The sequence below is a fragment of the Pieris napi genome, chromosome 22, assembly GCF_905475465.1.
Source record: "Pieris napi chromosome 22, ilPieNapi1.2, whole genome shotgun sequence".
Classification (NCBI taxonomy): Eukaryota; Metazoa; Arthropoda; class Insecta; order Lepidoptera; family Pieridae; genus Pieris; species Pieris napi.
Window position 1 is genome coordinate 5,465,370 of NC_062255.1, and position 14,495 is coordinate 5,479,864.

Consider the following 14,495-nt stretch of genomic DNA (forward strand, 5'->3'; position numbering starts at 1 on the left):
ATAGATAATTCTCATTAGTTCTTGCGATGAGCCCGATTGCGACGCATGTTTGTATGGCACTGCGGACAATACCATTTGCCTTTCGGAGGTGCCGTGATACCAACGCACGGGTAGTGGAACCACTCGTACGGGCACTGGAACAAATTTTCATAAATAGGCGCTACACCCTAATGGTGCCTTAATAGGCATATCATTTCAAGGCCATTACGAAATGGTTCTCTATATTGAAGAACACTAAGTCAAATTGGTTAGGTTAGACGGGAAGATGGTTCCATATATGGCCTTGTAAAATATTTGGAGATAAAATTGCCATAATTGTACATGAATATAATATTTTAAATTTGGAGAACTCAGTACTGTCTTTTATTGACATAACTTTTGCACATTTAAAGAAAACACTTTTTTACCGGATTGAAGTTATGTATTATTATAAATAATAATATAAATCTACTACATAAAAATAAGTCGGGTTTTCCTTGCTGACGCTATAACTCCAAAACGCACGAACCGATTTCCACGGTTTTGCATTCGTTGGAAAGGTATCGGGCTCCGTGAGGTGTATAGTAAAGAAAATTCAGGAAAAATTTCAACAGAAAAGCGGGATCACTAAACGAAATGTTACATAAAACGAAGCCATCTGGTGGCGAAACGGAGTTCGCCGAGTTTGCTAGTAATAATATAATATAAATTTAAAATTATTTTACATAATTCTAAATTTAACCGACGCGACCATCCACGAAAATAGAGGACACCGTGAGCCATTTTTGCCAAAAACCCTCGATCTTTTAGTCAATACCAACTCCGGGGAAATAAATACAGATAATACAACTTTTTCTACAGCTGTGATACTTTTTGACATTCAACACCTATTGTCTTCAGTCACCGTGACCACGCACGCTTTAAAGCACGCGAAACGTCGGTTAAATTTAAAATTATGGAAAACAATTATAAATTTATAATAATACATAACTTCAATCCGGTAAAAAAGTGTTTTCTTAAAATGTGTACAAGTTATGTCAATAAAAGACAATACTGAGTTCTCCAACGTAAAAAAAACGAACCAAAGTCAAAATATATCTATTCATGTACCATAATTGTATGCCATTCTATAACGAACTATGTTAGCGTTCAAGTATTACGTCACGCAATTTTTGGAGATTATTGCCCCCCCCCCCCCCCATGTAACGCGCCGTAACGATTTTCTGTACCGAATAGTAAAACGTTTCCAGTGACTCTTTAAATACCTAAAAGTTACCATTATGTGGTGTAAAGTACTGGAAAGTCGAAAATAATACTAACAATGCGTAATTCAAGCCCCGCCCCGCATCGTAACGTTTTACAAATAGACCCCCCCCCCCAAATTCGTTACGTAATACTTGAACGCTCCCTATTTTATTTTAAGGCCATATATGGCACCGTCTAGGTATTTCCTAACCAATTCGTGTTTTCTTTGAGAAACTTACATCGTGGTTGTCACAGGCGACCATATCTCCGTACGACACCTGGTTACAAATACAGTAACGCGGCTCGTTGGGGTCGTAGGCCCATTCCTCTTCGACCGGCTCTTCGATAACTACTTTGTTCACGTTAGAATTATTCATGGGCCTGCAACAAATATTAAATAGCACTCATATTTAATAAAATATATTTTAATTACCTATCTAATAAATATTTATAAAAATAAATTAATAAATACATTTTTTACCACTTTTACAAATTAAAACACAGACAAAATACATTTATTTGTAAAATAGTGCAGTAATTAATTAAAAAATGGTGCGTGTACTTATGTACGCGCGTAAGTTATACTTCTTTGGCATTATTAAAAAAAGTTTTTGATTGCATGCAAATAATTAATTACAATTAAATAATTAAAGACTGGAAAATGAGTCATTATAGTCAATAAAGTTCAGGTTACATTTGAAAAATTAAATAAATAAATATTTATTATTATTCTCTTACATTAAGTGTGACATAAATTGTATTATTATTCGAATGTTGTTTTTAAATTATTTCCAATGCCGTAGCATCTTCCGTGGGCAACTTCATTCTGTTAATTTTGTGTCACGGTGCGCGCGCATCGTAAAATTTCACTCTCATCAATTTTTAACGCGCCTAAAGAAGTATAACTTCAATAAACAAATAACACTGGTAAGTTGTAGTTACGATTCGTAATTTTTCTATAGATTCATTTGATAGCCGTTCCTTGAAGGCCGCCAGGCGGGCGTATCAATATACGAAGGCCTCGTAACAATCACCACTCGTACCTTATATATTGAAACTGTACATTCGATATAAAAAAAACTATATATATACTTACACAAGTGTAGGCGACGATGATCGACTGGCGGCCATTGACGCCTGCCCGTGGAGAGATGCGGCGCTCGACGAATAGCTTTTCCTAAAATTATATATATATGAGAATATCTCATATGAGATAATACCAGAAAAATACAATAATATTTGAATTTGGAACCCCTCTACACAATACTAGTGTTTTCAAAGCGAGGTCGGCAAGTTTTTTTTATCAAAAAAGGATTAAGCATCTGTATCGTTTAATAAACAGAATATTATCAAAATGTTCCAGAATTCATTAAACAAACTGTTACATACAATACATGCCAATACCGTGCCTTTGAAATAATGTTAAGACTGATTATTTCAAAGCATGCATTAATAAAAAATGAATTTAATAAAATCCGAATACCCGCAGCCACAGATTAGTAAAAAATAGAATGTAAACATTAAAGTATGGTTTGACGTTCGAAATTCGAATACAATACGAAATTATAAATTAACGGCCAGTATTAAACTCTAGTATGAATAAACTATGAATGTGTCAGAGATCGGATTGTCTATGAATTTTCAGTGCTAAAAATAAAACTGTGACATGTTCTTAATATGAAATTAGTTATGACAAGTATGTGTTGTGCTGTTTATTTAAGATACTTTAAAGAATATTGAATTATGCATATTTATAATTGTTACTAGCAGACTCAAGCTTTGCTGTGGCTAAGGTTTTAGTTATATTACATAGTAGTAACCTATTCAAGGGAAACGGTAGGAGAACACATTAAATTGTAGCTTATTTGAAACGTTGGTACTTTCAACACAGCGCCATCTGTTAGAATTGTGACTATCAAATAATTAACAAATAATTTGTAATAAAATAATATTACGGGTATAAATGAAGATGTAAGCTATCCTATCTTTTAAGTTAGTTCAAACTGCACACGGTATGCAAATTTGACTGAAATCGGTTAAGTAGTTTAGGAGTCCATAGCGAACAAACAACGTGACGCGTAATTTATATATTTTAAGATGTATTACGTAAGTTTGATGCATTAGTTTTCCTGTTTGTATGTATTTTGTTGGTTAAATATATAAACTAATTGTTTTTACGCAAATTTCCCACTGTGTAAACTTACTTCTGTTTGTGGCGTTTGTTAGAGCTTCCAGAAGAGTGGGCGTGGCCACTGTGATGTCCGCTCGACACAACGGTCGAGCCTGAAATTTAATTTAATTTTATTGGCATATGAAGTAACATTAGCCGTGTTTTTGCCTTAATAACCTACATCCCTTAGAAAAGTAATCATATAATTTTTTTTAAGCTATTGCATAGCCTCTATCGGGGGCCTCGAGCGTGGAGACCGAGTCCAGAATTTCCGTAACGAAAAAAACCTTACGCGTTAGAGCGGGACAGAACGCATACTGCGTATTCACATCTCTCTGACGAGATCGGTGCAGCCGGTGCGCGTTAGAGTGAGACAGACTATATAGGCGAGTTAGTCTGAGTCTGGTAGAGTGGTAGATTGAATTAATTTATCAAAGAAAAAAACTTGAATTAATATCAAAGAAAAAAAAATACTGCATAAATAAATAATTATAATTGCATAAGTTGAAAAAAAAAATATGCAATAGCTTTACCGCGGCAGTCCCCTAGTGCCACACTTTTTTTTTATTTATTTTTATATTTTTTAAGTCTTAGAATTAATGATAGTGTATGTTACCGCAAAATGAAAGTAATATATTGACTCCGACTTAATGTGGGGTTTGTAACATACCATGATCATGATGCGTCGTATGGTGTGTCGTATGCGCGTGTGAGAGGTCTCCGGCCACCGCTTCGTAGGACGCTTTGAGGGACGCCGTGCGACGCCCTTGCTGCATCTACGAAAATATTATTTTATATTCACTGATTATTACATTAAACGACATCTCCAACCCTTACAGACCCACTAACTTATCTGTGAAATGGATAAAATGGGAACTACGGCCGCCATGTTGAATTTCGGCAGCTACAGGTTAGTGTTGTCTACTTTCTTTTTGTAAATTACCCGATATTTTTTTCATTGATTACTTTTTATCGTAATTGTAACTTAAAAAATATAAAGCTGAGTGATTCAACTACCTATAGATCTCGTCACGTAAAAATAACGCTGGAATAATAACGTTTGGCTTAGCGTAAATTCTCTCCACTCCACTTTTTTGTAATATAACGTCCTAGAGTGGGAAAAGGGCCTTGCCCTTGACCAAGACGAAGTTTATTTGCAAGTTATTAAATTTCAATTGCCTACTTTGCTAAACATTTAGTTTGTTAGTGGGGTACCTACATTATATCAATTGAATGCCAGAGAAAATGCTAATGTACATTAAATTTTCTTATTTTTGAAGACTATTTAGTACTTATATTACTATTTTATTATTATAAAACAATGTTAGGTATTGTTTAAAATAATATTATATTTATCGTAATTGTAACTTAAAAAATATAAAGCTGAGTGATTCAACTACCTATAGATCTCGTCACGTAAAAATAACGCTGGAATAATAACGTTTGGCTTAGCGTAAATTCTCTCCACTCCACTTTTTTGTAATATAACGTCCTAGAGTGGGAAAAGGGCCTTGCCCTTGACCAAGACGAAGTTTATTTGCAAGTTATTAAATTTCAATTGCCTACTTTGCTAAACATTTAGTTTGTTAGTGGGGTACCTACATTATATCAATTGAATGCCAGAGAAAATGCTAATGTACATTAAATTTTCTTATTTTTGAAGACTATTTAGTACTTATATTACTATTTTATTATTATAAAACAATGTTAGGTATTGTTTAAAATAATATTATATTTATCGTAATTGTAACTTAAAAAATATAAAGCTGAGTGATTCAACTACCTATAGATCTCGTCACGTAAAAAAACCGCTGGAATAATAACGTTTGGCTTAGCGTAAATTCTCTCCACTCCACTTTTTTGTAATATAACGTCCTAGAGTGGGAAAAGGGCCTTGCCCTTGACCAAGACGAAGTTTATTTGCAAGTTATTAAATTTCAATTGCCTACTTTGCTAAACATTTAGTTTGTTAGTGGGGTACCTACATTATATCAATTGAATGCCAGAGAAAATGCTAATGTACATTAAATTTTCTTATTTTTGAAGACTATTTAGTACTTATATTACTATTTTATTATTATAAAACAATGTTAGGTATTGTTTAAAATAATAAAATTATGTTTATATTTTTACTTAGTTTCTTATCTGACATACCCAATCATGGGTAACTTTTATTAATTTGCAACACTAAAGCGATGGTGGCGCTACCACTCAGTTCACAGATAAGTTGGTGGGAACTATATCTATCGAATAACTGTGTAGTAATCGATCTATGAATTAAGAAAGCAACACTTTATTACACATAATAAAAAATATGTCGAATAAAATGATATACCTATTTAGAACGATACTATGAAGCATTCTAATTTGTTATAAAAATAAAAAAACTGAGACACTTGGCCAGATCAAGAACAAGGATTGTATCACCACCATTTTTAATACATACATACACTACTTCATATAAAAAATTATTTAAGTGTTCAGCTGAAAATGTCTTGGCTTTCTTCCCTTTATATCCTTGTGATTTACGTTTCAGAAATGATTTTTCTGGCAAAAGACTATTCGTCAGTTTCTAGAATGTCAGGTGGAGTTAAATTTTTATCGGTATCGTCGGTGTTGCTTGACATTTTTGCTACTAAAGTTTTATCCAACAAAGTATTACTCAAATTCGTATGTACGAAATAGCGCCAAAATAGAAAAAGTCTGTTATTGATCTATTGGCTCGGAACCAGCGCGTTACGCGCACAGCGCTCTCACCACAGATTATGAGTACTTTAATTGAATTGAAACCTCCTTGGTCGGGACACATTGTACTTTAATAATTAAAATTATTTTAAAGCATTGTTTTATTAGCAGAATAATGCATTAATTTAATTTTCTTAAAGAAGTATGTAAATAAAATATGCCAATAAAAGTCTGTATTTCATTTCATAATTAGAATATTACTGAATTTATATATGAAAAATATTAAAATATTCCATATTTAATTATTTAATATATGTATATTCAATATTACCTGTTGCGTAGCAGCAATAGCTTGACTGGCTGCTGCCGCTATGGCACTTCCCGCGTGACCCAAGGAGTACGAGTCACGACCCAATGCAGCCTAGCAAATACAAACATACGGACATACAAATTAATGCTAAAAATATAATGAGCAACAATTATGACTAACACACGTAACACTTCATGAAAATCAAAGTATTCATATGAAATACTAGCTGTGCTCTGCGGTTCCACCCGCATTGTCCGAAGTTTTTCTCCGTAATTACTTTAAAATCAAAAAGAATATTTTTAAGACATATGGTATCGGCTTGTGTAGATATTGATGTCTTCTATAAAATTGTTGTCAATAGTTTCGGCAGCGTACCCGATTTAGGACTATAATTAAAATAAGGAAATTTTTCTATAGCCTATATTCATCGGGGATAACTTAACTTCAGTCTTGTACTTTTGGACCCTATTCAATTCAATGCAAATAAATGCAATCAAAACTCTGCTCAATTTTTTTTTTTTTAAAGACAATTCACACCAATTGACCTAGTCCCATGCTAAGCTGGTGAAGCTTGTGTTATGGACAACGGATATACATACATATTATAGATAGATAGACATATAAATACATACTTAAACACCCAAGACCTAAGCACAACACCAAATGCTCATCACATCGATGTTCGTCTCAGCCGGGGATCGAACTCGGGACCCATGGATTCGCAGTCAAGGGTACTAACCACTAGACCAATGAGTCGTCTCTCGATATTAGTGTAGATTAAAAAAAAACTTTATATTAAAGACTCTGCAAAGGCGATGCAGGCAGCTCTTGGAATATCATATTTTTTGTTTATAATGTTAATTGTTATTGATGTCATAAACATTGATACAAAACATATAATAAACAGATGAAATGATGGTCTCTGGCGTGGACCGGTAATTTTAATAAAGTGAAGAAGACCACAAGCAAATTATTCCATTAAAAATGAGCTTATGAAAGATAAAGTATAAAATGTATCGTATAGTAAAAATCAAATTACATATCTAACTATTATATTCTTGTATATACCTGTATAGCAGAATCAGTTCTAGATAGACTCCCGTTACTTCCATGGGAACGAGCTTCCCTATTACTCCAACTCTCGCGACGTTTCTCTGCTCTGATGCGGTACCTAACATTAGATTTTATATTAAACAATAATAAATAAATAACAGTTTAAAAAAACTAGAACACACGCTTTTAAAGCACATCAAACTAAAAAGTGAAAAATAATTCCTAATTTAGGCTGAAAATGATAATGAACAAAAAATACTGGTATTATTGTGAAAAAGTGTGGGTTGCTCGATAGACGAAAAATATGGCACAGAAGCACAGGCACACATACGCAGTATGCGTTCTGTCCCGCTCTAACGAGGTTTTTTTCGTTAAGGCCGATTTACATTATCATTAGTGTTTAGGAAAGTGCTTTAGGATAGTACTTTAGTTGAAACATGTAAACGCTACTTGCTTTAGTAAACGCTACGCTAAAGAACTTGCCTTTCAAGTTGTACTAAAGCACTCTCCTAAACACTAAGATAATGTAAATCGGCCTTTACGGAATTTCTGGATTCGGTCTCCAAGCTCGAGGATCGCGATAGCTTAAAAAAGATACCAACGGCGCTAAACCGCTCAGATATATGTATCTGTTCCGTAATCATTTCTAATAGTCACGATATTTTCCTTCACGAGCGAGTGTTAAGTGCGTACATAGACAGTAAGTACATTGGTGCACAGCCGGAGATCGAACCGAGATGGGGGGACCCAGGGATGAGAACCGCACATTGAACCCACACTAGCATTCAAAAAATGTAACGTACTGACATTTAAGTACACAGATAAAAGAAATCAAGTTTATTTTTCACTTTTTTATAATAAATCAAGTTTACTTTTCACTTTTATGTAATAAAATTAAGTTTATTTTTCACTTTTTTGTAATAATAAATCAAGTTTATTTTCCCTTTTTTGTAATAATAAATCTATTTTTTTTTTCACTTTTTTGTAATAATAAATCAAGTTTATTTCTCACTTTTTTGTAATAACATTGTAAGTCACCTATTGCCATAATGTTGCACAGCTTACTATGCCAATGGTGTATATTATATTTTTAATTTCTATATAGATACCATGTTTTCTTGTATTTTGTTGATTTACAGTAGATTTGATTTATAGCAATAGTATTTCATTATTTGCTATTATACAAACAAACTGAGTTGTTGATGGAATAGCCCTGCTGATATTGGCCAATCAATAATTCACCAATGGCTTTATTTGCCAGAGCAAAATAACTTTTACTCATGATCAAAAATCTGTTATAATATACAGAGAGAAAAAAACCACTCAATTGCAACACTTTTATATTAAAAAGTTAAGTTCAAAAATTTCTAAGTTTTCCCAAATTTAATCTTGATATGTCAGACCCTAAGCTGACTAATACATCACTGGTCAGCAGTGCTTATTAGAGACAATTGAAATTTGAAAATAAAAATGAGGCAATTCCTAGATAACTATCACAAATTACGTATACATAATTATTAAAGTACCAATTAAAAACATTATTATCTTGCAATCAACACAAATTATTAATTAACACTAGGTATGTCTTTCGTAAAAGGGCATAAAAAAATACTTTACACTCACCTACTTTCCTTATAATGGTTGTTATTTGATGTGTTATGGTTTGTATTAGAATCAAGATCGAGGGATCTTTTCTCTAACAATTCTGTAATCCCCTTATTATCAGCTTCAAGTTCGCACTTAAACTTATGTAGCTCTGTATCTGTAACACAAATGATAATGGTAATTTTATCGAAGCATAAACAATATATATAGATATTAAATAACCTTTTTTGTTCAAAAATATTCAGTCCATGCAAAATACATAGGTTGCCATTACAAGCACTCTAAATTAATAATTAAGTAAATTATTGTATTAAATCTGCTTTCTCTGGATCTTTAAGTTATATATCTAAGTCTATTAATTATTTGAATATAAAAAATTTAAAAAATTATGTAATTTAAAAATAGGCACCGTTCTCACAGAAAAATACAAATAGTAGTTTATTGATAAAAATAATTATCAATTCAAATAGTAATTTAAAATGTCTTACCTAATCTACGCAAGTATCTATCCACTAGATCATACATTTGATTTGAAAGAGTTACTTTTTCATCTGCTTCCTCCAAAGTCTTGTTATAACCCTTTTTAATATCATCAAACTCAGTATCCGCTTGTTCTGAGTTCACATCACCTCGCCGACAGCCTCCGAACAAAGTACGAACTCGTTTTTCCAAGGTATCCATGTTATCTTTACATGCAGTAAAAATTATTTAAAGGTGAGAAAAAAAATTTACATTTAAATTTCTAATAACTAATAATTTTTAACTTACTTTGAACCGACAAATCCATTTCACGCATTTCTGTAAAGCGATCTCTTAGCTCTTGAGGTAGATGCTCGATCACTGGAATTATTATTATAAAATTTAATAAGTAAATATTTAGTTAAACAAAATTGCCATTTAAATTTAAATAACGCGCCAAAACAAGTTAATGATTCCTGTTGTATACAGAAGGCATACCAACCGTAATGGAGGACGAGCTTTGTGATATTGAAAGTAAAAATATATTATACATACTTTCTAAATAATCCTCGAGGTATAACATTTTGGTAAGTTGATTTTTTTCTTTCTCACTCAATTACACTTTTGTCAAACACGTCTTTATAACAACTTAGTAAATATAATGTAGTTGTTAAAATTATTCGATATAAAATATACGTCACAACGAGTTACGTAGACGCCCTACTATTGTGACAGTGTTCTTACAGATTCTAAACGTCTACTCGTAACAGAGTACTAAAGCAATATAACATTAAAATTTTAAACGTTTGGGTTAGCCGTGAGGTCTGAGGGGTGACGAGGTTCGATGCTCGTTGCAGTACTGCCAACTTTCGAAAATTACGTGGTAACATCCGTTACAATATAAAGCCTTATGCTATACTTGTTTTATGGCCTGTTAATCGCTAATTTAACTAAATAATCAAACATATATTAAGGGATAACCCGTATCACTTTTAAATATTTAAATACATTTCTTGTAAATGTTGATTCAGAAATGATAAGCTTTCTGATCTTGCGCTATAATTAATTCCAGAAAATGATTCGAAGACCTTTAACTGAAATAAAGTTGAGACTTGAAGATTTACAGGAATATGAAAATTCCCGCAGAGAACAAAACCATTTGTCCATAGTACAAGAATTAAGAGACGAAAGTTCCACTATTATAACCCCTACTAATGGAGGACCAAAAACTACAGAAGAAATACACAATAGAATTGGTTTTGCTCCGAAAAAAAAAAGCAGTGAGTCAAGACTGTAATGTACTTAGACAATGATACTGTAAGCGCATATTAAAATACTTGTTTAATATCTATGGTTTTAATTAATTACGCAATATCTACTAACAATGGTAAATAATAAAAGACTGCCACCGGCCACGACAAAAAGAAAGGATTTATACAACATGAATAATAATTTACATTAAATTCTTTTAAAAATACTTATAATCAAACATTAATTATTATTCATGCAGATTTACTATAAAGGCTACTTAACAGTATAAAAAAGTATTTAGTATAAGGCATAGCTTCTTATGTGGCGATATGAAGTAAAATAACTTCAAAATAATTATTTATTTATTTAAAAAATTCATCATTAAAAATGAATATTAAAAATCGATAAAAGAAAAGAACTTGAATAAATTTCATGATTGATGTTTAATTTTAAAAAAAGCAAGAAAAAGCTGCCTCCACTGATCTTAGTTAGTCTGGTCTAGCTTCTGCTATCTCGCATCGTTGATCGGCAAAGTCGATTTACGCTTAGGTTTAATTAAGAACAGATCATTGTATTGTACAATTTAATAAAGAAAAATTAAGTAAAATTGTTTTTTTTATGGGATAAGGTGTAATTATCTATTTTGCCTAGTTAGGCCCTTTGTTCCATTAGAGCGTAATAAAGACATTATACAGAATCTAGAAGAGCAGACACGATAAAATTAGAGAACAGGACAAAGCGCATATTTTTATGAGCAACCATATATTTTCATGGTTGGTTTGTGATTTAAACATGATTAGTTTGCTTATTAACATCATTGGTTAACGCCAAACGTGTTAATTTCTTTTAAAAAGGCTTTCTTTAGTTACAGTAAATACATATAATATGTTATATGTCTAAAATCTAAACGTCCTAAAAGACATTTTTTATTTTTCTATTAGTCTACAATATGAATTATAATATGATAAACATATTAGAATTCTTGAACGCGTGTTGGTTGTGCTATCTATTACGATACCTTTATTTGGAAAAAAGCATTTTGGTAGAAAGTCAACAATAATGTTCTGTGTATTCGGCAAGATTTACAGATTAAACAAAGAAATAGACCTATGGGATGTTCTATCTTATAATAAATCATAACCCATATTTAACTTTGTTCATTGGTTTATTCTTCACAAAACAGTCATTAATTTATATTCTTATAGAAAAACCCATGGAAAAAAATATACATATCTCACTCCTCTGAAGTCTGTCTTGAGTGACATTCGTTTTCTTCTTTTTATTAACCGCCGGTATTTGTGTTGCCACATACATCAAAATATGAAAGAAAGTACTACACAATCGCTACACCACCCCCCTACGGAGACAGAAAAACTAAGGCGAAAAATTATAGTATATAACAATAAGATAAAAAAAACTTAAAATATTTGACATTACAAAGAAAAACTTAATATTTACAAATCTAACCTAGTCTTAAATCTAACCGTTCTGCCTGACCTGGTAACAACAGGATTAGGGGCAGAAACGGGAGGAATATTTTCCACAGTAGGCGAGAGTAATGACGGCAACGCAGGACCAGCGGGTACAAAGCTAGGTGTGCGAGCTGAAGGAAAAACAAACTGCTCGACGAACGCTGGTTTAACGCGATCCACACTTACAGTTACGTCCTTCCCCTTTAAATCAATGTTCAGGGTTTTACCATCAATGGCGTGCTTGATATCAGTTGTAAATTGCGAAATAAATGAAAGCTGGTTGAGCTGTGCGGGAGCCAATTTCTCTCGACGCTGTACGAAAGCGTACAGCAATGGTTTGTGGTCTGTAAAAATGGTTGCATGTTGCACCTCGAGAATGTGACGGAAATGCTGTACACTTTCGTACACCGCCAGAAGTTCGCGATGGTAGGCAGGCCACTGCGACTGATTGGGAGTCAGTTTCTTGCTGAAAAATGACAGAGGGCACCATTGTCCATTGATCAACTGCTGTAAACAGGCGCCGATGTGCATGCTAGAAGCATCAGTAAAAAGACCCAAAGGTGCATCATTTACTGGATGTGTAAGTAGCGTGGCGTCTGATAAACTTTTCTTGCAGTCTTCGAAAACTCTCAACAGCTCGGGCGTCCATGGATACGGTTTGGAGCCTTTGCCATTGATCTCGACTAAAGCGTCTACTAACTGCGCTTGAAACTTGGCGGCATGAGGGATGAAACGGCGATAAAAATTAATCATACCGAGAAAACGCCTCACGCCTTGCACGGTGTCAGGAGGGGGAAAATCTAATAGCTTTTGAACGCGGTCCAGAGGAGGCCGCGTACCATTAGCGTTAATGAGATATCCGAGAAATACAACCTCGCTGGCACCAAGAATGCACTTAGATGGATTGATCACCACCCCGTAATCTTGTAGGCGCTTAAAAAGGACGCGCAGATGCTCTCTGTGGCTGCTCTCGTCCACTGAAAAAACAAGCACGTCATCGATATAAGGAAAGCAGAAATCGAGACCCCGCGTGACCTCGTCGATAAAACGCTGGAAGGTTTGGCCAGCATTGCGCAGCCCAAAGGTCATGAAAGGAAACTCGAAGAGGCCAAACGGGGTAACGATGGCGGTCTTCGCGATATCTTCTTCAAAAACGGGAATTTGATGGTACGCTTTCACTAAGTCAATAGTGCTGAAAATAGTAGCTCCAGCGAGGCTGCAGGCGAAATCATTGATATGACGAACGGGGTATCTATCTGGTATGGTCCTAGCGTTTAATGCGCGATAATCGCCACAAGGACGCCATGTATTGTCTTTTTTGGGTGTCATGTGCAATGGTGACGACCAAGCGCTTTTAGAGGGTCTTGCTGTGCCGCATTGAACCATGTCTTCAAATTCTTTTTTGGCAGCAGTAAGTTTTTGAGGTGCCAGGCGACGGGGACGACACGACACGGGAGGACCATCAATAGTTTTAATATAATGCACGGTGCTGTGCTTGATGATTCTAGGTAGACCAGGTGGACGCGTGACATCAGGAAACTCAGTAAGTATGTGTGTTAAACTAGAGTTATTAGAAATAACGGTCTTGACACTGGATTGACTGGAGGATGCAATGGAAGTGGGGATAGATAACCCAGTGCTACCATCTAAGAGACATTTGCTTCGGCAGTCCGGTAATAAATTATAATGACTTAAAAAATCGGAGCCGATAATCGGTGTGTCAACATCCGCAATAACAAAATTCCAGTGGAAATCCCTGCGTAAACCTAGGTTAAGATGCAAAGATATGTTGCCATAGGTTTTAATAGAACTCCCATTCGCAGCGCTTAGATCAAAATCTGCAGAAGCACGACGGTTTTTTGCAAGACGCTTAGGAAAACAACAGAGATCCGAGCCAGTATCCACTAGATACTGGAGTTTCGAATGTTTATCTGTAACAAAAATACGGCGGCTTTGATGAGAACAATCAGTCGCCGCGTCTACTGACTGTGTTTCCTGTTTTCCGACGGCGAGGTGTCGGGTTGCCAGTTGCAGGGTTTGGTACATTTGGTTGCCCTGCTATTGAACCTTCTATGGTACCAACACATATCTGGATTTCTAGGTGAGGCACCGCGAGAACGCTGTCTAGATATTTATTTGCTGCGTGAGCGACCGCGAGGATGCGAGTTGGTAAGAGATGCAACTTGCTTGCTTAAATCTTCCACTGTCTTTACTAAAGAATCCAGTACCGATGGTGCAGGCGCTGGCATCGCACAGGAGTACACCT

General features: G+C 34.4%; 1 protein-coding gene across 1 annotated transcript in view; it reads right to left on the reverse strand.

The window, feature by feature from the left end:
• The window catches only part of LOC125060927 (inhibitor of growth protein 3), a 10,583-nt gene extending 238 nt beyond the window's left edge, over positions 1–10,345 (reverse strand). Inside the window, exons 1-11 of the mRNA XM_047666042.1 lie at positions 10,062–10,345; positions 9,816–9,887; positions 9,536–9,733; positions 9,066–9,204; positions 7,458–7,560; positions 6,411–6,500; positions 4,065–4,170; positions 3,429–3,507; positions 2,321–2,401; positions 1,464–1,605; positions 1–134 (exon numbers count right to left, since the gene is read on the reverse strand). Of these exons, the coding sequence (XP_047521998.1) occupies positions 15–134; positions 1,464–1,605; positions 2,321–2,401; positions 3,429–3,507; positions 4,065–4,170; positions 6,411–6,500; positions 7,458–7,560; positions 9,066–9,204; positions 9,536–9,733; positions 9,816–9,887; positions 10,062–10,089 (1,158 nt within the window). The 5' untranslated portion in view covers positions 10,090–10,345 and the 3' untranslated portion in view covers positions 1–14. The remainder of the gene's footprint in view (positions 135–1,463; positions 1,606–2,320; positions 2,402–3,428; positions 3,508–4,064; positions 4,171–6,410; positions 6,501–7,457; positions 7,561–9,065; positions 9,205–9,535; positions 9,734–9,815; positions 9,888–10,061) is intronic.
• Positions 10,346–14,495: the final 4,150 nt, after the last annotated feature.